The sequence below is a fragment of the Balaenoptera musculus genome, chromosome 16, assembly GCF_009873245.2.
Source record: "Balaenoptera musculus isolate JJ_BM4_2016_0621 chromosome 16, mBalMus1.pri.v3, whole genome shotgun sequence".
In the NCBI taxonomy this organism is placed as follows: Eukaryota; Metazoa; Chordata; class Mammalia; order Artiodactyla; family Balaenopteridae; genus Balaenoptera; species Balaenoptera musculus.
In genome coordinates this window covers 49,110,067-49,134,755 of record NC_045800.1, presented here as the reverse complement: position 1 = coordinate 49,134,755, position 24,689 = coordinate 49,110,067, and the positions used below count along the sequence as shown (strand labels likewise).

Here is a 24,689-nt window from a genome sequence, read left to right as displayed (position 1 = left end):
CACTAAGAGAAACTGCCAGCCAGAGATGTGATGGTGGTCTTGATACGGCCACCTTGCATGTCACGGAGGAATGGACAGACTCCTACATGAGAGAACAACCAAAATACAATGTTGTTTTTCAAAGCAGCAGCACAACTGTCAGCCTTGGGTAGTGGTGGCAGCCAAATTGGGAAAGTAGGGGAGGCAGTGCCTATTCTTGGTACTGATTTTTATCTCTATTAATGCTGGAACCTACAGAGAGTGAGTATGAGGACAGTAACATGATGGAAGTCCCAAAGCTCCAATAGATTAGATAAGAAAAAAAAAAATACAAGGCACCCAAAAGATGAAAATATATTTCCCTTTCTGTGCTCTAACACTGGCAGTATCTTCACAAGGAAAGTAATATATCAAGGTGAGGATTTTGCCCCAGATTTTTTCACAGCCATCTACTATTCCATAGTTTGGAGACACTGCACCATGCTGTCCCTATCAATTAAAAATTCTATCATCAATATATCTAAAGGTGCTTCAAATTTTATGTGAAATTTATTTTGTGTCTCTATTAGTAGCACAAAATAAAATAGATGCTAAAATAAGTAAAATTTCCAAAAGAACAGTGAAAGGGGTTTTCTTCAGTTGCAAAAGTCCCACTCTTCCAAATCCCTGTTTTGGTCATCTTCAATATCAGAGTGACAGAGAATTGAGAAATCATTGCAGTAAGGAGATAAATTAGACATCTATTCTTTAGAGAGCTCAGTCAGTGATTTAGGTATCAGCCATAGTTAATTAGCAGAGATCCCTCTTCTTCTAGTTTTACCTCACAATTCACTGATATAGGTGTCGTTTCCTGACTTGATGAAGGCAAGCTGTCATGACTTGATGAAGGCAAGTTGTCATGACTTGATGAAGGCAAGTTATCATGATACCATGTAGGCAAACATAGATCCAGGTTTTTCATATCAGAGTCCTCTCCCTTCCAATCTTTGCCTGAACAAAGAAAAGGAAAGAACTGATCAAATGCAAAGTGCGACAGAGAAGGACAGTTTGAGCCTTAGTGAGAAAAGCCAAGCTACATGAGGGGAATTTTCACCTACTTTTCCTGTTTTAGTCATCTCATCTTTATCTCCTATATTAATCATTGTTCTCCCTGCTTTGAAAAAATAACATAGCAAACATGATCCTTCTTCTAGGATCATCCTCAGAAAGTGGATTTTTGAGCAGTCCGTTTGTTCCTACTTCCATATTATTCAAGAAAGTACCCTTGGGCTTCCCTGGTGGCGCAGTGGTTAAAAATCCGCCTGCCAATGCAGGGGACATGGGTTCAAGCCCTAGTCCGGGAAGATCGCACATGCCACAGAGCAACTAAACCCATGTGCCACAACTACTGAGCCTGTGCTCTAAAGCCCGCAAGCCACAACTACTGAAGCCCGCGTGCCTAGATCCCGTGCTCTGCAACAAGAGAAGCCACTGCAAGCCCGCACACTGTAACGAAGAGTAGCCCCCACTCCCGCAACTAGAGAAAGCCCACGTGCAGCAACGAAGACCCAATGCAGCCAAAAATAAATAAATAAAATAAATAAATTTATTAAAAAAAAAAAAAAAGAAAGTACCCTTCAAGTAAATTCTAAATATATACCACCTACAGAACCTATGCATTGGGATCTAAAGAATTCAATTCTTCTGTGTTTCAGAGTCTCCTTCTTGGATAAAGAATAGTATGTTATGTGTCTCATTTTTACATCTTACATTGTTAATAATAAATACATTAGTAATATGTTAATGTACATAGAAAGTTGTTTTAGACTTTATTGAAGAATGTAATATGAATCATCCCTAGGAAACTCTTTGTTGGTTTTAATTTAAGATTTTTATTAATTACTCTGTTAATTACACTGCACAGAATCTTTCATATAGTAGCCAAGGGAGATATTTTTCTCTGATCTTAGAATTGAGCACTCAGAGTACTGTTTCTTATATCGTGGCAGCCTTAAATATTATGATTTAGAAATGTATGATGTAGCATGTTAAAAAAATCAACAATAAAAAGTATAGTAAAAGTATAGTAAACAAGTACTTCCGAAACTAAAAAGTGCATTTCTTAATGTGCCAAAAAGGAAATCAAATAGAAATTATGAACTATTACAACATATGAATTAATTTTCTAAGTATATAGTAAGAAATATCAATGAAAGGACAACATATCAAAACTAACGTGAAGTAGCTAAAGCAGTGTTTAAAGGGGAAATGTATAGTTTTGAAAACATTTTTAAAAAGACAAAAGAAAATGACAAAAATTAGTTTCGTATTCAATTACAAAGGCCAAGAATAACTGAGGAAGCCCCCCAAAATAGAAAGAAAGATATCATAAAGAAAAACAGCAAATAGAAAATAAGATAAAACAATAGAATAATCAACAAAATCAAAGACTGGTTCTTTGAAATCAAAGACTTAAAAATATACAAAACTCTTTCACTACTCAATAATATCAAAATGAAGAAAAGGCACAACCACAAATCCAACTATCATTTTAAGAACTAATAAGAAATTACAAATAGACAAATTTGATAAAATGGAAACCTTTATAGAATTATAAATTATCAAAATCTACTCAAGAATATACAGAAAGCCTGAATAGTATAATAACTATTTAAAAGGTTAAACCAATAATCAAAAGTCTCACACCAAGGAGGAAAAAGGCATCTGGACCCAAACAGACTTCCCGATGAGATTTTGTCAAACTTCCAATGAACAAAAATCTCTTCCTTATGCAAACTGATTTAGAGAATTTTTTTTAAGTAAAGGTATTTAATTTATATTAAAAGGTTAGTAAATCCTCACATGAAAACCAAACATGTAATATACGAGTAAGAAAAATTGTAAGCCAAACTCAAAAATGACCATAGATGCAAAAGTCCTAAATAAAATATTACTAAATGGTGCAGTGGAAAAAATGCATAGACTAAGATTTATCTCAAGAATTCAAAGTATACTCAGTTTCATAAAAATCTATCAATGTAAATCGGCATATTAACAAATGTTAACAGAATAAGAGACAGAAATCATATTATCATCTGAACATATAAAGAAAAATCATCTGAAAAATTCAATAATCTTTCAAGGTAGAAATAGAAGAAAACTTCTTTAACTTATAGACAAGGTTATCTTATCAAAATATTGAGCCAACATTACCCTTAATGGTAAAACTTTAGAAACCTTCTTACTGTTTTAAAGAAAATACAGGAAAGCCTACTACTTATTTAACATTGTATAATACAGGGCCCAAGCAATGAAAAGAAAGATGAAAGAAAAATAAAAGCCATAAGGATTGGAAAAAAAGCAAGTTAACTGTTATTTGCAAATATTGTAATTGTCTACATAGAAAATTAAAGAGACTCCATGGTCGAACACTAGAAATAATAATAATAATAAAAAAGTCTGACAGAAGAGATGACACAAGATCAATACATTAGAAACATTCCATAGGCCAACAATAACCAGCCAGATATTGCAACAAAAGAAAATATGTCATTCACAATAGACATAAAAATATAAGGTAACTAGAAATAAATTGAACCAAAAATATATACTGAAAATTGCCAAATTTTGGTGAAAGGTACAAAAAATAGAATAAATAACCTATATTCATATAGGCAAAAACTCCTATCATAATTATGGTAAATATCTTCTAAACTAATCCATAGATTCAATGAAAATCTACTCAAAATTCAAGCAGGATGTGTGGGTGTATTTGTGTGTATGTATGTATGTGTGTAGACAAACTAGAAAACAGAAATCTAAGAACAAGAAAGACAACTCTGGAAGAGTAGAACAGAGAGGGGGCATTTGCCCTATAAGATATCAATACTTATTATAAGCTAGAGTAACAGTGTGAATTGGTGTAGGGATGGAAAAGTAGACCAATAAAAGAGAATTCGGATTCAAAAACAGTCTCAATCAAGCATATAAGAGCACCTGCCATTTGATAATGACGGCAGTGCAGATCAAGTGGGGAAAGTACTAAAATAAGTGGGGTTGGGACAATTAGCTTTCCTACCAGAAAAAAAAGATCATATCCCTTTCTCACAGCATAAGATCAAAGACCAAAATATGCAAAATAAAAGAGGCTATTTTTGTTATCTCAGGTTAGGGATGGATTCTGGAATTATGAAAGCACAATTTATGGTATAAGAAAATATTGATAAGTTTGAATATTCAATTAAAAGACACTATCAACAAAAAATAAGCATTTACCAGGGAAAAGTGATACAACAGATGACAGAATTTATCTAGGATATATGCAGAATTCTTAAAATTCAATATGAAAAGCAACCAACTATCGCTGATTGAAGAATAAAGAAAATTTACCACATGTCCTCTGGGAAACTCCTTTAACCACCAAAAAAACTGAGCGATAAGATATTGTCCTCTGAATGCTGTGGGGTGCACGTCTAACACTCCTGATGCTGAATGCTAAAACTGCACCATATCTTCCTAAAGTCCTTGACTTTGGATATCACTGCCACTATTGCCTCATACCAAGATTTAAAGGACAGGGAGCTCTCCAAACCTAAGAAGGAGCTTCAAATTCTAGGGAGGTCAGTTACAAGGGGAAAAAAATGTCTAGAAGAATTATAAACAAGCAACTCATAGAAGAAGAAAACTTAAAGGCCAATAAAGATATGAAAAAAATGTCCACCATCACCTAATAAACAAAGAAATGAAAATAGAATAACCTACCACTGACTTTCACTTCTGCCCATGAGGGATTTAGTTTTGCAAAATTTATTCATAACCAGAAAATAGGACAAAATACATGTGATGACAATTTTCAGGTGTTGTACAACAGACTGTGATCTCTGAAAGAGGGAAAACAAATGATGTGAGCCTTATGATTACCCCAGATTAAGGCCTCAAGGAATTTCCAGGCTAGACATCAGGGAAAGGAACCTTGAGAGTCTGATCTTTCTTTCACTGAGTTGAGAAGAAAGACGTCAAACTTCAGAAGATCAGGGCAGGCAGAATTTGTAGGGCAGAATATCAGAGAGAAGGGAGCTAGCTGTACAGAACAAGAGAAGTCTGAATATTGGCAAAGAAATCCTCTCATGTCCTTTACAGAATATGGATCTGCTTTTATGTAGAGGACAAACCCTGACACCCAGGAAGAGTCGCTGGAAAGCAGCAAGCCAGACAATTCCTAGAGATTAGTAAGGGCTAGGAACAGTGTATGTTCTCACAGCCAGAATAAGAACTTGCAAAACATGGGAGCACTGGAGAGAGTGCACAAAAAAGATACCTCCTAGTAGTAAAACTAAGTTATCCTCAGAATAAAAGCTACTCTGGACCACCTACAAAAAGTTTAACAGCAAGCCTCAAAAAGGATCAAGTTACCCAAACTGCAAGTAACATAACTGCAAGGCAGAAAATACTTAACTTTTTTATAGGAATACCAAAAAAAAAAAATTCAGAACCCCAAATTGCATAATTCACAATGTCCATCATCTTGTCAACAGTTAACAGGCAAGTAAAGAAACAGGAAAATATGGCCCATAACCAGATAAGTCAATTAACAGAAATACACTTAGAAATAACAGATGATGAAATTTGTAAACAAGAACCTTTAACAAGCTATTATAACTTTTATAAAGGTGTTCAAGGAAGTAAAGAAAACATCATGTAATGAGAAGAGAAATGTAAAGTGTAAAAATGAGATCCAAATGGAACTTCTAGAAATGAAATGAAGAATATATGAACCGAATGGAATTAATAGCAGATAAGCAGAGAAGAAAAGATAAGTGTATGCCAACAGATAGCAATAGAAACTATCCAAAAATGAAGCATGGGGGCCAGTGTGGGGAGGAGACTGAACAGAGATTCAGCAAACTTTAAAAGAAAAAAAAGGGGAAAGAGATACCATGTTAACACTAGTAAAAGAAAGTTGGAATGGCTAGATTATTATAAAAATAGACTTCAGAACAAAGAATGTTACCAGGGATAAAGAGGGACATAACATAATGATAAAGAAGTTAATTCATTAGAAATATAACAATTCAAAATATGTATATAACTAATAGCAAAACTTAAAATTACATGAAGTAAATACCAACAGAATTGAAAGGAGAAAGACACATATCCACAAAATTCTCTTTCAGCAACTGACATAACAAATAGAAAAAAATATTAGTAAAGACATGGAAGACTTGAAACACCCTATAATTCACATTGTCCTAATTTAAAAGAATAGACACTTCACCCTAAAACAACAGAATACCCATTCAAGCACACATGGAACATTCTCAAAGATCACACACTGGGTCATAAAACAATTTTTAATAAATTTCTAAGCTATTAAATAATACAGAGTTTATCATATAAATTATAAAATATATCATGTAAATATCCTCAAATCACAATGAAATTAGAAACCAGTAATAATAAGATATATGGTAAATCTCCAAATATTTGGACACTAAACAACAAATTTCTATTTAACCAATGAGTCAAAGAAGAAATCACAGGGAATCTAGAAAATATCTTAAACTTCATGAAGGTGAATAAAACAGCACACTGAAATTTTAAAGAGGGAGCAAAAGTAATGTTTTTGTAAATGTACAGCACTGGATACTTCTATGAAAAAAATAGAAAGGCCTAAAATCCATGATCTAAACTTCCACCTTAAGAAGTTAGAAACAGAAGAAAAAATTAAATTCAAAGAAGCAGAAAAATGGATATGTTGGTAAGAACATATGTTGGTAAGAAATCAATTAAATAAGGAGAAAAAGAAAATGGAACCAACATCTGGTTCATTGAAAAGATCTATAAAATTGGTAAGTATCTTGACAGATGAAGAAACAAACTAGCAATCTCAGGAATGAAAGGAAAGACCTTGTAAGACTTTCAATAGAAATTTAAAGGATATTAAAGAAATATTATGAATAACTTTAAGTTAGTAAGTTTGACAACTTAGATGAAATGAACAAATAATTTGAAAGCCACAATCTAGTATAGCTCACCCAAAAAGAAACACATAATCTGAATAGCCCTATAGCTCGTAAAGAAACTGAATTCATAATTTAAAACTCTCCCACAAAGAAAACACCAGGCCCAAAGAGTTTCACTGTCAAATCCAAAACATTCATGGAAAAAATACCAATTCTACACCAACTTTCAAAAAAATTGAAAAGAAGGAAACACTTCTCACCTTATTTTATGAGGTAAACACTACTGTATTAGTTTGTTAGGGCCATCATAAAAAATATCACAGACTGGGTGGCTTAAACAATAGAAATTTATTTTCTCACAGTCCTGGAGGTTGGAAGTCCAAAATCAAGGTTCCAGCAGGTTTGGTTTCTTCCGAGGCATCTCTCCTTGGCATGTAGATGGCTTCCCTCCTGTTGCGTCTGCTTTGATCCCAGTTCTGTCACTTGGTGTGATCTAGGCCAAGTTCCCTATGCTCTCTATGCCTCAGTTTCCTTATCTACAGAATAGAAATACTAACAGTACCTATGTCACAAGGATGTCACAATGATTAAACAAGATATACATGAAGTGCTCAGCACAGCACTTGACGCAGGGTCAGCATTTAGTAAGTTGGTTACTACTATTCGAGTTTCCAGAATTAATTTTCTTCATTTACATTTTTCAAGAAATATTTATTCCATTAAACCATGTGATTATTTTTCAATTTATTAAAAAAAAATATCCAGAGCCTAGAAACAATGATACTACATCAGCAACAAACATGCCCCGTGCCCATATCTTGGTTCCTAAATGCTATTATCCAATAAGAGAAAACTAAGTTCTTAGGAGAAATGGCTGCATCTAGGGCTGGGACAGGAGGAAATGCAAGATAAGCCTGGAGTATCTTGTAATGCAATAAAGTGCTCAAAAAACAAAAGGATGGGTCTTTTGACAGACTCCAGGAGTCAACCTGAAAGAGCTCCCAAGGACCTGGACTAGAACAATTTGAACAAAGTAAATAACATAACAACTAGATTATAATATAAAGTACAAAATACATATACTGAGTCCATACTGATATAAACAAATGACTGAATAAATAAATAAGTAGGGGAGTAGAAACAAATCTTCTTTATAGGGCAATCCCAAATAATGTACATATATTACTCCCTTGTCTAGGAAGCAGAGCTACCTCCCTTCCCCACCTATGAGAGCAACCTTGTTGTTTTGACCTCTTGAATGTTACTCTCCTTTTCTAATGCCACAACCATTGTCCAATTTGTCACCATGTGTCTTAATTACTGCCACAGCCTCTTAACAAGCCTGCTATTTTCACTCTTACTATCCATCCAATACATCCTCAACACTGAAGCCAGAGAAATAACAGATAATAGAAACAGACAGATAGGAGTTCTAGATACTGGCATTAACAAATAGAGACTTTAAATGTTCTATGTTTAAGGCATAAAAGACGAATGAAAATCTAGGAAAGAAACTGAAGAAAGACTTCTATGGTTTGAAAGGAACACAATAGAAAGACTAATACTGAAACTAAGACATCAGTGGTGAATTTAACAGCAGATTGCATACAGCTAAACAAATATTAGTTAACTGAAAAAAAAGTCAGAAGAAACATTTCAATAAAAATACAAAAAAAAAAAAAAAGACAATCTAGAGCCTGGGAGAAGATTTTTGACTTACATACTAAAGATAAGATTAGCTATAATAAAAAAAATAAAAAATAAAAAGATTAGCTATAATATATAAAACCTACAAACTAAAAAAAAAAAAAAAAGCAACCCAGGATAGAGAGCCCAGAGATAAACCCATGCACCTATGGTCACCTAATCTATGACAAAGGAGGCAAGAATATACAATGGAGATAAGACAGCCTCTTCAATAAGTGGTGCTGGGAAAACTGGACAGCTACATGTAAAAGAATGAAATTAGAGCACTCCCTAACACCATACACAAAAATAAACTCAAAATGGATTAAAGACCTAAATGTAGGACCAGACACTCTAAAACTCTTAGAGGAAAACATAGGAAGAACACTCTTTGACATAAATCATAGCAAGATCTTTTTGACTCACCTCCTTGCGTAATGAAAATAAAAACAAAAATAAACAAATGGGACCTAATTAAACTTAAAAGCTTTTGCACAGCAAAGGAAACCATAAAAAAGACAAAAAGACAGCCCTCAGAATGGGAGAAAATATTTGCAGACGAAGCAACTGACAAGGGATTAATCTCCAAAATATACAAACAGCTCATGCAGCTCAATATCAAAATAACAAACAAAGCAGTCAAAAAATGGGCAGAAGATCTAAATAGACGTTTCTCCAAAGAAGACATACAGATGGCCAAGAGGCACATGAAAAGATGCTCAACATCACTAATCATTAGAGAAATGCATATCAAAACTACAATGAGGTTATCACCTCACACTGGTCAGAAAGGCCATCATCAAAAATCTACAAACAATAAATGCTGGAGAGGGTGTAAAAAAAAGGGAACCCTCTTACACTGTTGGTGGGAATGTAAATTGATACAGCCACTATGGAGAACAGTAGGGAGGTTCCTTAAAAAACTAAAAATAGAACTACCATATGACCCAGCAATCCCACTACTGGGCATATACCCTGAGAAAACCATAATTCAAAAAGACACATGTACCCCAATGTTCACTGCAGCACTATCTACAATAGCCAGGTCATGGAAACAACCTAAATGTTCACTGACAGATGAATGCATAAAGAAGATGTGGTACATATATACAATGGAATATTACTCATCCATAAAATGGAATGAAATTGGGTAATTTGTAGAGATGTGGATGAACCTAGAGTCTGTCATACAGAGTGAAGTAAGTTAGAAAGAGAAAAACAAATATTGTATATTAATGCATATATGTGGAATCTAGAAAAATAGTACAGATGAACCTATTTCCAGGGCAGGAATAGAGACATAGATGTAGAGAATGGATGTGCAGACACATGGGGGGAAGGGAGGGTGGGATGACTTGTGAGATTAGGTTTGGCATTAATATAATACCATGTGTAAAATAGATAGCTAGTGGTAACCTGCAGTATAGCACAGGAAGCTCAGCTCCGTGCTCTTAATGACCTAGATGGGCGGGGTGGGGGGGATGCAAGGGAGGTCCAAGAGGGAGGGGATATATGTATACATATGGCTGATTCACTTCCTTGTACAGCAGGAACTAACACAACATTGTAAAGCAATTATACTCCAATAAAAAATATAAATTAAAAAAAAACTCAATAGCAAAAAAAAAAAGCAAACAACCTAGTAGAAAAAAAAAGCAGAAGATATGAACAGAAAATTCATATGAAATGGAAATAACCAATAAACAAAAAAGATGACAACCTTGCTAGCATTCAGGAAAATGTACATTAAAACAGTATGATATCACTTTGACTCATCAGTTGGGAAAAATTATTAAAATGGATAAAATTCACTGCTGATGAGGGTTAAGGGAAATAGATTAAAGGGAATGTAAATTGAAATAGTATCAACTTCCTTTAAATGTGCATTAATTTTAACGAGAAATTCCTCATCTAGATTTCTCATACAGAAATACTCACACATGTAAAAACTGATCAAAGAACAAGGATATTTCTTTTAGTACCATTTGTGGCCATAAAAATTGGGGGAAAAAATGTCCTTCAATTATAGGACAGTTGGTAAGTTAAGATGCATCCATAAAATGGAATTCTAAGCAGCTTCCCAAAAAGTCTCCTCTCTTTGCAACCAATTCATCTCTGACTGTATTCACCACTGAGTCCTGTTGTGGATTTTCAGAGACTATCCTAAATTCCCCTAATTTCAATCCCACTGCCCTTTCAAAGGCTTTCAAACTTGATGAAGCTCTACAGTGTCAAAACAGTTTGGGAGGTACAGCACAATTAGTTATAAATAATAACTAAAGTAAAGAACTATTACCTAAGGAGACAAAAGACCTGTATGCAGAAAATTATAAGACACTGATGAAAGAAATTAAAGATGATACAAATAGATGGAGAGATATACCATGTTCTTGGATTGGAAGACTCAACATTGTGAAAATGACTATACTACCCAGAGCAATCTACAGATTCAATGCAATCCCTATCAAACTACCAATGGCATTTTTCACAGAATTAGAACAAAAAATTTCACAATTTGTATGGAAACACAAAAGACCCCGAATAGCCAAAACAATCTTGAGAAAGAAAAATGGAGCTGGAGGAATCAGACTCCCGGACTTCAGACTATACTACAAAGCTACAGTAATCAAGACAGTACAGTACTGGCACAAAAACAGAACTATAGGTCAATGGAACAGGATAGAAAGCCGAGATAAACCCATGCACATATGGTCACCTTATCTTTGATAAAGGAGGCAAGAATATACAATGGAGAAAAGACAGCCTCTTCAATAAGTGGTGCTGGGAAAACTGGACAGCTACATGTAAAAGAATGAAATTAGAACACTCCCTAACAAAAATAAACTCAAAATGGATTAAAGACCTAAATGTAAGGCCAGACACTATCAAACTCTTAGAGGAAAACATAGGCAGAACACTCTATGACATAAATCACAGCAAGTTCCTTTTTGACCCATCTCCTAGAGAAATAGAAATAAAAACAAAAATAAACAAATGGGACCTAATGAAACTTAAAAGCTTTTGCACAGCAAAGGAAAACATAAACAAGACGAAAAGACGACCCTCAGAATGGGAGAAAATATTTGCAAATGAAGCAACTGACAAAGGATTAATATCCAAAATTTACAAGCAGCTCATGCAGCTCAATATCAAAAAAACAAACAACCCAATCCAAAAATGGGCAGAAGACCTAAATAGACATTTCTCCGAAGAAGATATACAGATTGCCAACAAACACATGAAAGAATGCTCAACATCATTAATCATTAGAAAAATGCAAATCAAAACTACAATGAGATATCATCTCACACCAGTCAGAATGGTCATCATCAAAAAATCTACAAACAATAAATGCTGGAGAGGGTGTGGAGAAAAGGGAACCCACTTGCACTGTTGGTGGGAATGTAAATTGATACAGCCACTATGGAGAACAGTATGGAGGTTCCTTAAAAAACTAAAAACAGAACTACCATATGACCCAGCAATCCCACTACTGGGCATATACCCTAAGAAAGCCATAATTCAAAAAGAGTCATGTACCACAATGTTCATTGCAGCTCTATTTACAATAGCCAGGACATGGAAGCAACCTAAGTGTCCATCGACAGATGAATGGATAAAGAAGATGTGGCACATATATACAATGGAATATTACTCAGCCATAAAAAGAAACGAAATTGAGTTATTTTTAGTAAGGTGGATGGACCTAGAGTCTGTCATACAGAGTGAAGTAAGTCAGAAAGAGAAAAACAAATACCATATGCTAACACATATTTATGGAATCTAAAAAAAAAAAAAATGGTCATGAAGAACCTAGGGGCAAGACGGGAATAAAGACGCAGACCTACTAGAGAATGGACTTGAGGATACGGGGAGGGGGAAGGGTAAGCTGGGACAAAGTGAGAGAGTGGCATGGACACATATACACTACCAAACGTAAAATAGAGAGCTAGTGGGAAGCAGCTGCATAGCACAGGGAGATCAGCTCGGTGCTTTGTGACCACCTAGAGGGGTGGGATAGGGAGGGTGGGAGGGAAGGAGACACAAGAGGGAAGAGATATGGGGATATATGTATATGTGTAACTGATTCACTTTGTTATAAAGCAGAAACTAACACACCAATGTAAAGCAGTTATACTCCAATAAAGATGTTTAAAAAAAAAAAGAAGAACTAAAGTTGCGGGTCATATATGTGAAAGTTATATCAGAAGTAAAGTTAATAATTTAATAATATCATTTTGTTAAGATGTCTGTCTGACAGAAAAGGTTATAGTTTCAATACCCTGTAGAACATTAATCAATTTTATTTCTAATTCAGCAAACTTATTTCAAAATTCCCTTCCTAGTGGATCAAACATACCCTGTTCTCAAAAATGCTCTTTCAACCAGCTTTTATCCTCTCACTATTCCTTGATTATTTAATGAGTTGAATAAATTATTTGAGACAGGTTCTTCCTATATTTATTTGTATGGGTTTTCCTCTAATATAAGGTAGCTAAATGAACTGACACTTAAGTGCAGAGTGATTTTTTTCAAGCATATATGATTTTAACCTTTAGGAAAAAAGGATTGTGTCTACTTGGTTACGATGCTTTTGTGAATTCTGTCAAATTTTGAGCTTTCAAATTTTGATTTGAATAAATGAAGAGCCCTCAAGTTTACCAGACCTTGTATATACTTTTTAAGTAACCTACCTTCTCTAAAGGAATGCAGGGCTCTGTTAAGATTTTTTTTTTAACTAAAACAAAAACCTTCTAGATTTCTGACCCACTTTTTTAGCCTATGCCAGACAGCTTCCTGTCTACTAATTTAAAGAATAAAATGGTATTTATTGTCAAAATGGCATCTTACTGTCTAGTTAGATTTTACATTAAATAGTCTAGCAATCCCTCAAGAAGATTCCCTTATATAATTCTATTCAATGTTGCATAGGTTTGTGTTAGATGATCATGATTTCATCATTGAATATCACAGGCCATTAACATGTTAAGGCAGAGTCTCACTCTGTAATCCTTGTTCTGGCTTCCTCACTCTGGAGCACTACAGAGTGGGTCCTCCCGCCATAGCTCCTGGCATCTTTGCACACTGGTGTAATACCTACTGTTAGGTTCTCTTCTCCAGGGTAAACATCTTTAGCTCCTTATATCACTCCTTTAGATTTTTTACTTATTCTACATTGAAAATAAACGTGAAGACACTTACTTCATGTCTGAGAAACCCTTTATTCTAGCTTCCAGTGAGATAATTTGATAAACTGACAATTTGATGCTAATTTCACTCTAGAGCACATTCTTTTATATGTAACTTGCTTTATTCTCCACCACTAGAAGCTTTTAGGATCTTTTCCATGTTTGGAGGTTTCACAATAATGTGCCTTGGTGTGCTCTTTTTTCTTTCATTTTGTTGGGTAATGGAACTTACTCTCAATCTGGAAACTCATCTTAGTCTAGGAGTTTTTCTTTAATAATTAGCTCCTCAGTCTCCACTTTTTTTCTGAATTCCTGTTAGTTAAATGCAGGCTCTTAGATTCATGCTCTAACTTTACCTTTTTTCTATTTTCTATCTCTTTATCTTTTTCTTTTATTTTCTGAAAGATATATCCAACTTTATCTTCCTCTCTTGAATTTTTTCATTTCTGCTTACACTTCTCTATTTCCAACCTAGAATACAGTGCCCAGGCCAGAACATGCAGTAGAAAAATGTCCATGGAATAATGAATTTTGTTAGCAATTGTCATTGTGTGATCAATCTTATTATATGTTTCTCTAGCAATAAAAGTATTTTTCCAAGGTTTGGACAAATGCAAGATGCTAGGCAACAGGGAAAGCTTTTCCGTTATGGTAGTAGGGGATGTGCCCTTCCATCATGGATTCTAGATTAGTAGACTAGAATAAACAAGGTATTTTCTCAAAATCATGATAATCACTTGGCCAGAAGAGTCCAAATCAGAATCAAATAAGGAAAGTAACAGGTCAAAACTGGAGAAGGGGTGCTAAGCATCAGTTCAAGGAATGAAATATGAAGTGGAAAGCTAGGAGACGAGAAGTCATATAAGACATAGAAGGCCATAAATTAATGGGGTCCATGAAAAATGAAAAGGCAACAGAGAGCCATTTTTATGTGTGCTCATGTGTGGCTTAGGGGCAGATATGAGAGTTTAAAAGCACCAGGCTGCATAGAACACCCCCTTCTCCCTTCCTACTCATTCCTAGATACCTTAACCTTGGGATAAGGCAAGGGGTGTCCCTTTTTTGTCCAGTCTGAGATCCTGCCCCTAAGAAAGCTTGTTTGACCTCACGTTCCTATGAACTCCTATGGTGTCCAGACTTTCTCCTTGGTTCGGCACTGGAGCAAGCCCTGGTGGAGGCTATTTTTGGAGCACATCCTGAAAGTCCTGGCAGCATGGTAAGGCCCCATGGACTGGGTATAGTCATAAAGGGATGGTAAGGACCAGTGAAAGAGAGAGAGAACATGAAAAGATGAAGTAGTGGTAGTAGAAAGGTAGCAACCTTTATAACTTCAGTGACTCAGGAAGAGTTCAGAATGCAGTCTTCAATGTTCTTGAAGGGTCAGGTGATAGAGATTATATGGGAGTTGAGTGAGTCTAGGTTGACTATGGGATGCTTTCTACTGGTGAGCAATGTTATGTCAATTGAGGCCTACTAGCAGCCCCTCATGTGGTATCCTATAAACCCTTCTTGTGAATTGAAATTCCTTGACCAATGGCCAGAGTCAGGATGGCTCTAGATACACTACAGAACTAAGAGTTAAGGACATAATTACCATGAAAGATGTGTGGACTGATTTAACTACCTGTTGTTCATTAACCCTGCCTCTGGGAGCTAGGTAACCTGTCATTTTACCCATATTAAAGGCACAGTACCAACAGTACTTCCCAGTGACTCCTTTAAATACCCCACTTGGCTTATTGATAGATGGACATGAACTTATAAGGTCTTAAAAATTACAAGTTACAAATGTGGCCCTCTCTCAGACACATGAGTGGGAAGGTTAGAAAAAAATTATCTCAAGAAAAAGTAGGGTTGACTGGAAAAACTAAAGATGAACCAGCACAAAGAACCTAGTGGTCTGTTTTGGCATAGATATTTACTATAATGAGAACTGTGTTCTCCTCCAGGATACTCAGGAATTGACAGCGAGCAGCATAAACCCTGGGCTAGCTAGCTCAGGTCCTACACGGTACCACATAATTCAGATTTTGGACCTGACGCAGTACGATAACCAGAAATTTCAGGTCACTGTGGTTAAGTTTTAAAGGTGCCTGAAACATGAAGAAGGCCGAGGATCTTCACATAGACTTTGCCAATGGGACATCTAAGTGACTAGTACACTAGTTCAACTGGTAAATGAATCTCCTGCGTACTCCACCATTTTTCAGAATTATAAAAGGATGATTTCTAATTTCAGCATGCATTGCTAGGCTCAAGCAACTATTTGACCTTGCAATAGGGTTCCAAGGGAGGCTTTAGGGCCACCAGGTGTTCCAAGCAAAGAATTCCCGGGGGTTTGGTGGTTTGAGTCATTCTAATCTTAGGGTGACCAGGAAGAAGAATGCCTACTCCATTAGGATAAGGAGAGCTTCCTCTTGATCCAGGGCTGCTCTAGACTACTCTAGTTAGAGGCTGGTTTAACCTATCTTGCTCTTAGTGAAACTCAGTCAGTTCTTAAAGATCACTTCATTCTTTCCTAAGGGCTTGAAGGTCACTTCATTCTTTCTATTACAAACATCTGTTTGGTAACAGAAATTTACCGTAAGTCAAAACTGCTAATCTGTCATTTGTTGAAGGACAGCATATTGCAGAAACTACAGGTTAGTACCTCCTCTGTTCTCTGTTTCCTGTCAACGCTAAGAGCAGTTCTGAGATCATGTTCAAACCAACAAACACTTATTAAACATCTACAATACACAAAGTACTGAGCTTGCTTAAGGAAAGAGGAAAAAGACTCAATCTCCATCCTCAAGGAGTTTGCAGTTCAATAAGAAAATATAAAAATGAATGAGGCAATAAAACATACACTCCAATAAGGATATAAATAAAGGCGTATGGGAGCCAAGAAAAGAGAATACAAATTCCAGCTGGAATTCCATAAAAACTATAAATTTCAATAAGGGATAATAAGTGATTTGGGGACTGTGTCTGTGACTAAAGATTTTGATCCTTTTAAAGGAACTTGGTAGGCAGAGCACTCTTTGACATAAATCGCAGCAAGACCCTTTTCGATGCACCTCCTAGAGTAATGAAAATAAAAACAAAAATAAACAAATGGGACCTAATTAAACTTAAAAGCTTTTGCACAGCAAAGGGAATTATAAACAAAACAAAAAGCCCTCAGAATGGGAGAAAATATATGGAAATGAAGCAACTGACAAGGGATTAATCTACAAAGCTCAATATCAAAAAAACAAACAACCCAATCAAACAAATGGGCAGAAGATCTAAATAGACATTTCTCCAAAGACATAGAGATGGCTAAAAAGCACATGAGAAGATGCTCAACATCACTAATTATTAGAGAAATGCAAATCAAAACTACAATGCAGTATCACCTTACACCAGTCAGAATGGCCATCACCAAAAAATCTATAAACAACAAATGCTGGAGAGGGTGTGGAAAAAAGGGAGCCCTCCTACACTGTTGGTGGGAATGTAAACTGGTACAACCACTATGGAGAACAGTATGGAGGTTCCTTAAAAAACTAAAAATAGAGCTACCATATGATCCAGCAATCCCACTCCTGGGCATATATCTGGAGAAAACCATAATTTGAAAAGATACATGCACCCCAATGTTCACTGCAGCACTATTTACAATAGCCAGGACATGGGAGCAACCTAAATGTCCATCAACAGAGGAATGGACAAAGAAGATGTGGTACATATATACTATGGAACACTACTCAGCCATACAAAGAACAAAATAATGCCACTTGCAGCAACATGGATGGACCTAGAGATTGTCATACGGAGTGAAGTAAGTCAGACAGGGAAAGACAAATATCATATGATATCGCTTATATATGGAATCTTAAAAAAAGGTACAAATGAACTTATCTACAAAACAGAAGTAGAGTTACAGATGTAGAAAACAAACTTATGGTTACCAGGGGGTAAGGGGTAGGGGGAGGGATAAACTGGAAGATTGGGATTGACATATACACACTACTATATATAAAATAGATTACTAATAAGGACCTACCGTATAGCATAGGTAACTCTACTCAATACTCTGTAATGACCTATATGGGAAAAGAATCTAAAAAAGAGTGGATATATGTATATGCATAACTGATTCACTTTGCTGTACACCTGAAAATACACAACATTGTAAATCAACTATGCTCCAATAAAAATTTAAAAAATAATAATAATAAAGTAACTTGATTCTTACTCTGTCTGTCTGTCTCTCTTATTGTGGACTTTAAATCCATCTATATGTTTAACTTTTCAATTTTGCAAAGCATTCTCTTTCCTTGAGAAAAGAGATAATTTGCTAGGTGGCAATAAAGAATAAAACTATAAATTACTACAATATAATGTAGTACTTTTTGAATACAGAAAAATATATTCATGAAAAGTTCTGACGACAAAATATGAGAATTGCTAATTTTATTTTAATTTCTTTTACGGAAGCCCACCCAGTTTGGCCACTTGCATATTAATTTGCAAATGTCTTAAGAAAATTGATGCCTCAACTATTTTTTGTATGCTTTTATTGTCCTTTTCACAGAAGCTAAAACAAAGGCATGGAGTGCTTAGGATGTAACAGAAAGAAGCTGAGTCAAAATTATATTTTAAAAGACTCACATAAAATTTAAATTTCATCAGATTCTTGAATAGAAGATCAGAAGATAATTGATAGAACTGTTAATGCACAGTTAGCTCAAAATGGAAAAAGTATCAAGCAGATTTTTTTTTTAAGTCAGGTTACACAAAAGGAAATAAATAATCCTGGACAGTAATCACAGCAATGTAAATTAAAGGAAGCTCAAGGCATCATTTCATAACAAGTAAATTAACAAATTAACCACATTTCTTTTTGCTGTGGTAACACCAAATGTGGTGAGGTTACAGTATAACTGATATATTGCTGGTAACGTGCTTAACCTTTTCTAAAAATAATATCGCAATAGGTAGTAAAAGTGATACAAAATTAAGATTCATTAGCTCAAGGATCCCAATCTGGAGAATGTATCCTGAAGAAAGAATTCAACCAAAGAATAAAATCTATAAATATTAACATGTCAATAATAATATCTATAATTGAAGGAAAAAAAAACTGGAAACAACATATGTGTTATGGATAAGTAATATCATGATGAGAAAGAAAGCTGCCTCCAGGCTTTTCGGAGTGTAAACAGGACCAGAAGTACTTCTGAAATCAGACCTGCAAGGCTAGAGCAGCAGCCTGGCAGGGAATGCCCTATGTAGACCTCTGGCTTAAGCCCCTAGGGGAAGGGAACAACACTGATTACAGGGAGGCAGGGTAGAAGAGGAACCAAGAGCTGAGCTGTACATGGAAGAGAAAAGACATAAAAGAAACGTTGAGAACTGATGGCAAGCTACCAATGAGTGAGGCACGACAATGACACCATGAGTCAGCTGGGAGACAGTTAACATCTAATTGAAACACTGCATTAGTATTATATACCCAAATCCTCCTTTTTTGTGCTTTTATGTACTTTCCTAAGTACATAAGAATTTCTGCGATAAATATATACTATATCTACAATCAGAAATAAGCATTATTTGATCAGAGTAAAATAAAACTTATATAGGAGTCTAATCCTTGCTATTCTAAGCATGGTGGCTTGTTAGAGATGCAGAGTCTTGGGCCCCACCACAGACCCAGTGAATCAGAACGCGCGGGTTAACAAATCCACAGGTGGTTCATGCGTACTTACCATCTGAGAAGCACTGCTCTGGCTCCTCCTGCTGCCCATGTCCACCACGGTGCACAATGCATAAGAACCTACCAGACTCTGCTGTAGTGTTCCCCGATGAAGACATGTTGTCCCCATTCCCGATGAGATGGGTAAAAGGTTTCTGCAGGTACTGAGCCTTGTGTTCTCAGAGTCAGACAGAAGGTCGAATTAGTATCCTGGAGCCAGCACACAATTGTTGTTCACCTGGTCAAACATACAATGTAAAGGAATTTTAGACAACTCGAGTTCTCACAGTTTTGACATATTATTACTCATTTATTTAGTCACTGTAACTCAGCGAGTTAATTCTTTTAATGCCAAACTTATTCTGAATTAGGTGCTGGAGATTCGATATTGGAGGATAAGAATTAACTTCAGAGCCTATCTTCAAGGAGGTCATGTTCAATCTATAAAATGTCCTCACACAGGATAAACATTTTTTTCTCTTCTAATCTTTGCCATAATAGGCCTGTAAGATGATGTTACATTGCTCCCATTGGTTGAAATCTAGAGGTTTTTTTGGTCTGGTGACTCTTTCAATTAGTTTACCTGCAAATGAAATAAGATTACTATAATCTTAATCTAAAAGTTAATGTTTGGAAACATATTTTAAAACTTTGATGTAGTATGTTAAGAAAGATTATTTAAAACATGGAGGTAAAGCAAAAACATAGGTGGCATATCCTTTCAATGTTATATGAGGATGATGTTTAAAAGGCCCTCCCAAGGATTATTTAATTATATAAAGAAATTGTACTTTGTACAACTCATTGTTTACTGTTGATTAAAAGTCCTAGACTTAGTAAAATTACATGTTAACCTATAGATTTTCAGCCAGTTGGGAAACAAATAATTTCTGAGAGAAAAGATGGTACCAAAGATTATAATTTATTGCCCTGTCACACATTAACCAGGCTTTTAAAATCTAACCTAGCATTCTTACTCTAACCTTCATTCAAAATACATATAAAAGCCTAGATCCTCAAAATGTTCTCTGAACTACCTTGGCCACCTTCCTGGTTGCTTCATTAATAAATAAATTGAATAAAATCCTTAACATGGTTTCATTTCAAATTTTAATGAGTCACATTTTTAATTTTTGAAAATTCTACTTTGACAAAGGGGAAAAAATCTCTTTTTACAAGGACAGCAGTGGCCTTGTGACTGGTACTGAGGTAATGGACTTAAGTGATAGGCCTCCTCTGGAAATAACACTGAAACGTCAAAGACCTCATTGCTAAATAAAAACCACCAAGAATGATATCCAAGCTTCTACCTCGCAAATACATGATTGAAAATATTTTAAATGATACAATCTTTTTAAAAATTTTTTTATTGAAGTATAGTTGATTTACAATGTTGTGTTAGTTTCCAGTATGCAGCAAAGTGGTTCAATTATATATACATGCACACGCACACACACACACACACACACACACACACACATTCTTTTCCATTACGGTTTATTACAGGATATTGAATATAGTTCCCTGTGCTATACAATAGGACCTTGTTGTTTATCTATTTTATATATAGTAGTTTGTATCTGCTAAACCCAAACTCCTAATTTATCCCTCTCCCACCTCCTTTCCCCTTTTGTAACCATAAATTTGTTTTCTATGTCTGCGAGTCTGTTTCTGTTTTGTAAATAAGTTCATTTGTATCATATTTTAGATTCCACATATAAGGGATAGCATATGATATTTCTCTTTCCCTGACTTACTTCACTTAGTGTGATAATCTCTAGGTCCATCCATGTTGCTGCAAATGGCATTACATCATTTTTTATGGCTGAATAGTATTCCATTATTTATATATACCACATCTTCTTTATCCATTCATCTGTCAATGGACATTTAGGTTGCTTCTGTGTCTTGGCTATTGTAAATGCTGCTGCAATGGACACTGGGGTGCATGTATCTTTTCAAATTAGAATTTTCTCCAGATATATGGCCAGGAGTGGGATTGCTGGATCATATGGCAATTCTATTTTTAGTTTTTTAAGCAACCTCTGTACTGTTTTCCATAGTGGCTACACCAATTTACATTTCCACCAACAGTGTATGAGGGTTCCCTTTTCTCCACACCCTCTCCAGCATTTGTTATTCGTAGACTTTTAAATGATGGCCATTCTGATCGGCCTGTGGTGATACCTCAATGTGGTTTTGATTTGCATTTCTCTAATAATTAGTGATGTTGAGCATTTCTTCATGTGCCTATTGGCCATCTGTATGTCTTCCTTGGAGAAATGTCTATTTAGGTCTTCTGCCCATTAAACGATACAATCTTAATTAAAGACAGTTAAAATGAATTTCCTTCAGAAATGTCAGATAGTTTTAAGATGCTCCTTGATAACTGGAGATACTCTTACTATTTAAATACCAGTGTTTAAATATGCTATCCACTGCATTCCACCAAATAAACATGTGAATGGCAACCAAACATCTTATCCTCTTTATATAAATGCACATACGCACAATACACACACAAATTAGTAAGATCTCTCTTGCACAGAGATGAGTTGACTGAAATCCATATCAATCTATACCAACGGTCACCAATTTCAAATCTTCCATAAGAGTCAGCAGTACTTCCAGAACAATCAGCTTTGATCAGAAACACATGCCCATTTCTGGTGTCTGTTAGTGCAGTGAGTTTGAGATAACCCTACAGAAACACAAGAACCAAACTGGATGAATTTCTCTTCTCTTATATTTGACATAGTATATCATAGAAGAAATAAACAAAATAATATCAATATTAAGCTGATTAACATTTATTTCAGTTTTTGAGTTACAACCACTGTAGTAAATCAGTAATAGTGTAGACTGTAGAATTCAGTCAACATCAACAAATGTACACATCAACAAATGTGTACTGATGCCTAGGCAGTCTATAAAGTCTACAAAAGTAAATTATACAATAAAAACAGAATCTTCACTTTCTTTTAAAGCAAAAGAAAACTTTTCAGGAAATATAGTTGAAAGCTTCTACTGTATTACCCACTTCCCCCCATGTTTTGGCTAAGTAAGCCCATTCTGTGCTTCTACTATATTTCTGTTTATAATGATTTCTTGGACACATCTCCCCAGGTTGAACCATGAGCATTTGAGGGCAGGAACTGTAACTTTTTAATTTTTGTATCTTCAGTGACTAGATATTTTACACACTCAAGAAGTGTTTGATGGATTAACTAATTAGTTAATTCTGTGAAAAACGTGTATGCATCACCAGGCAATCTGCATAACCATTTCAAGAACACAGAAGTCAGACCCCTAAAATAAAGATTTCCCTCCAACTCCTGGAGAAGGTGCTATAGTGTAGAAAATCAGGGAATTAACCCTGAGAAGAGGGAAGCCTAAAAGAAATTACTTGGCTTTGAATACATCACTGAAGATAGAGGAGAAAAGCTCCAACATGACACAAAGTGGTCTCACGTGATCATAAGAGGGGGAAAACACATGTATTTAGTTTGCCCAGCCAACAAAAGCAGGACATTTTTCTTCAGGAGTTACAGTGACATAGAAGAGCCAATGAATACTATACGTATTCTCAAATTTTCAGCTGGGGTACTATTTTCAGTTTATCTTAAACTCTCTCAAAACTAAAGCACATGCTAGCAAAGACCATTTCTTCATATCGACTTTGTTAGATGCAAGATGCACCTTGCCCTGGCAATTCTGACCTCCTGGGCTGAGCCTACTTCCAATTCTTTTTTTTTTTTTACGGCAGGAGAATGAGTTTATTCAACAAGTATTTATTGAGCCCTTACTATGTGCCAGGCACTATTTTAGGTGCTGGGAATACATTCCATTGATTAAAAACATACAAAAATCCCTGTCTTCATTGTGCTTACACTCTAGAGAAAGGATACCAGACAATGAACATAACAAATAAGTAAATTACATAGTAAGTTAGGAGGTGATGAATACTACAGAAAAAAAACAGAGCAGTCATGAGAATGAAGACAAGTCTTATCTGGAAATTTTCCAAAACCAGACACACATAAAAATATGCTTCTTTCTTGGAAAGTCTATGTATGTGTCAGTGACCAAAGAAAGTATTTCTGGCCCCTTAATGTTCATGGGATTTTCAAGCAAGAAATTACAGGGATTTTTAAAATATGAAAATGGAATTGAAAACTAAGAAAAGTAACTTGCATAAAACAGGAGCTCAATACAGAGTTCTTGAGGCAGCGGAATCTGTGCTTACTGTAGGAGCAGAGCTTCCCACAGTTCTAGCAAATTCCATGATTCTGGCCACACTGCTAACCACAGTGAATCTGAAGAGTCAAATCTGTTGAAAAGAGGTTACTAGGGTCAGAAAATGTGGAAGAACTCAAGCAGCTTTTCAGGATTTTTTGTTTTATTTCTATTTCCTTTTTAAAATATAGTGCCCTAGTTTTCGTGATTTTCTTATTTTGTTAAAGAAGGGTGAGCTCATTAGAAAGAAAAACTGAAAAATAGGAATGCCCACATTTCCGACTCAATCTCCAATCTCAAATTGTTCAAGATGCACACGTTTGTTGTATATCAGTAGTCCCAGGTCTTTCGACACCATTATCAGAAGTTGTTGGCTCTAAACTACCAGGAAGATTCTTTTCTCCTTTGATTTAAATTCAAATTTCATTTCAATAAAGCAACCAGAACATTAATGAATTAGGTTCTCTAAGTCAGAAGTGAAAATAGAAAATAAATGGTGTTGTCATCTTTGATGAGAAAGTCATATTTTCAGCAAAATGGGGCAGAGGCAGAAAGACCAGTTTGCAGGACCAGGAAAAAGGAGTGTCCACCCACAGGATACTTAGAGATTGATGACTATGACAGCAGCCCTTTCTAGAGGTAATAACGTCATTAGTTGTGATAATCCTCCAGAAACCCCAACAGCCCTGGATTAAGAACATCTGGAAATTGTTCAGATGACACAGATTTCTGTTTCCTGATGTTAAGGCTTCAGTGATGCCTCTCTGTGGCATCTGTCACCGTCTAACTTCTTTGCAAACCTCCTCCTTTCAAATCAGGAAGTGTACATAAAGTGCAAGTAAGATTCAGTCCCTCGCCCGTGCTTCCAGGTTCTTGCTTTGATACCCAGGATTACCAAATCTGACAATTAAACCGCTGGCCAGCTAGGTCGTCTAC

General features: G+C 35.5%; 1 protein-coding gene across 1 annotated transcript in view; it reads right to left on the bottom strand.

The window, feature by feature from the left end:
* The window catches only part of PTPN20 (protein tyrosine phosphatase non-receptor type 20), a 69,358-nt gene extending 49,711 nt beyond the window's left edge, over positions 1-19,647 (bottom strand). The window contains 1 exon segment of the mRNA XM_036828076.1: positions 19,531-19,647. Within this exon segment, the coding sequence (XP_036683971.1) occupies positions 19,531-19,647 (117 nt within the window).
* Positions 19,648-24,689: the final 5,042 nt, after the last annotated feature.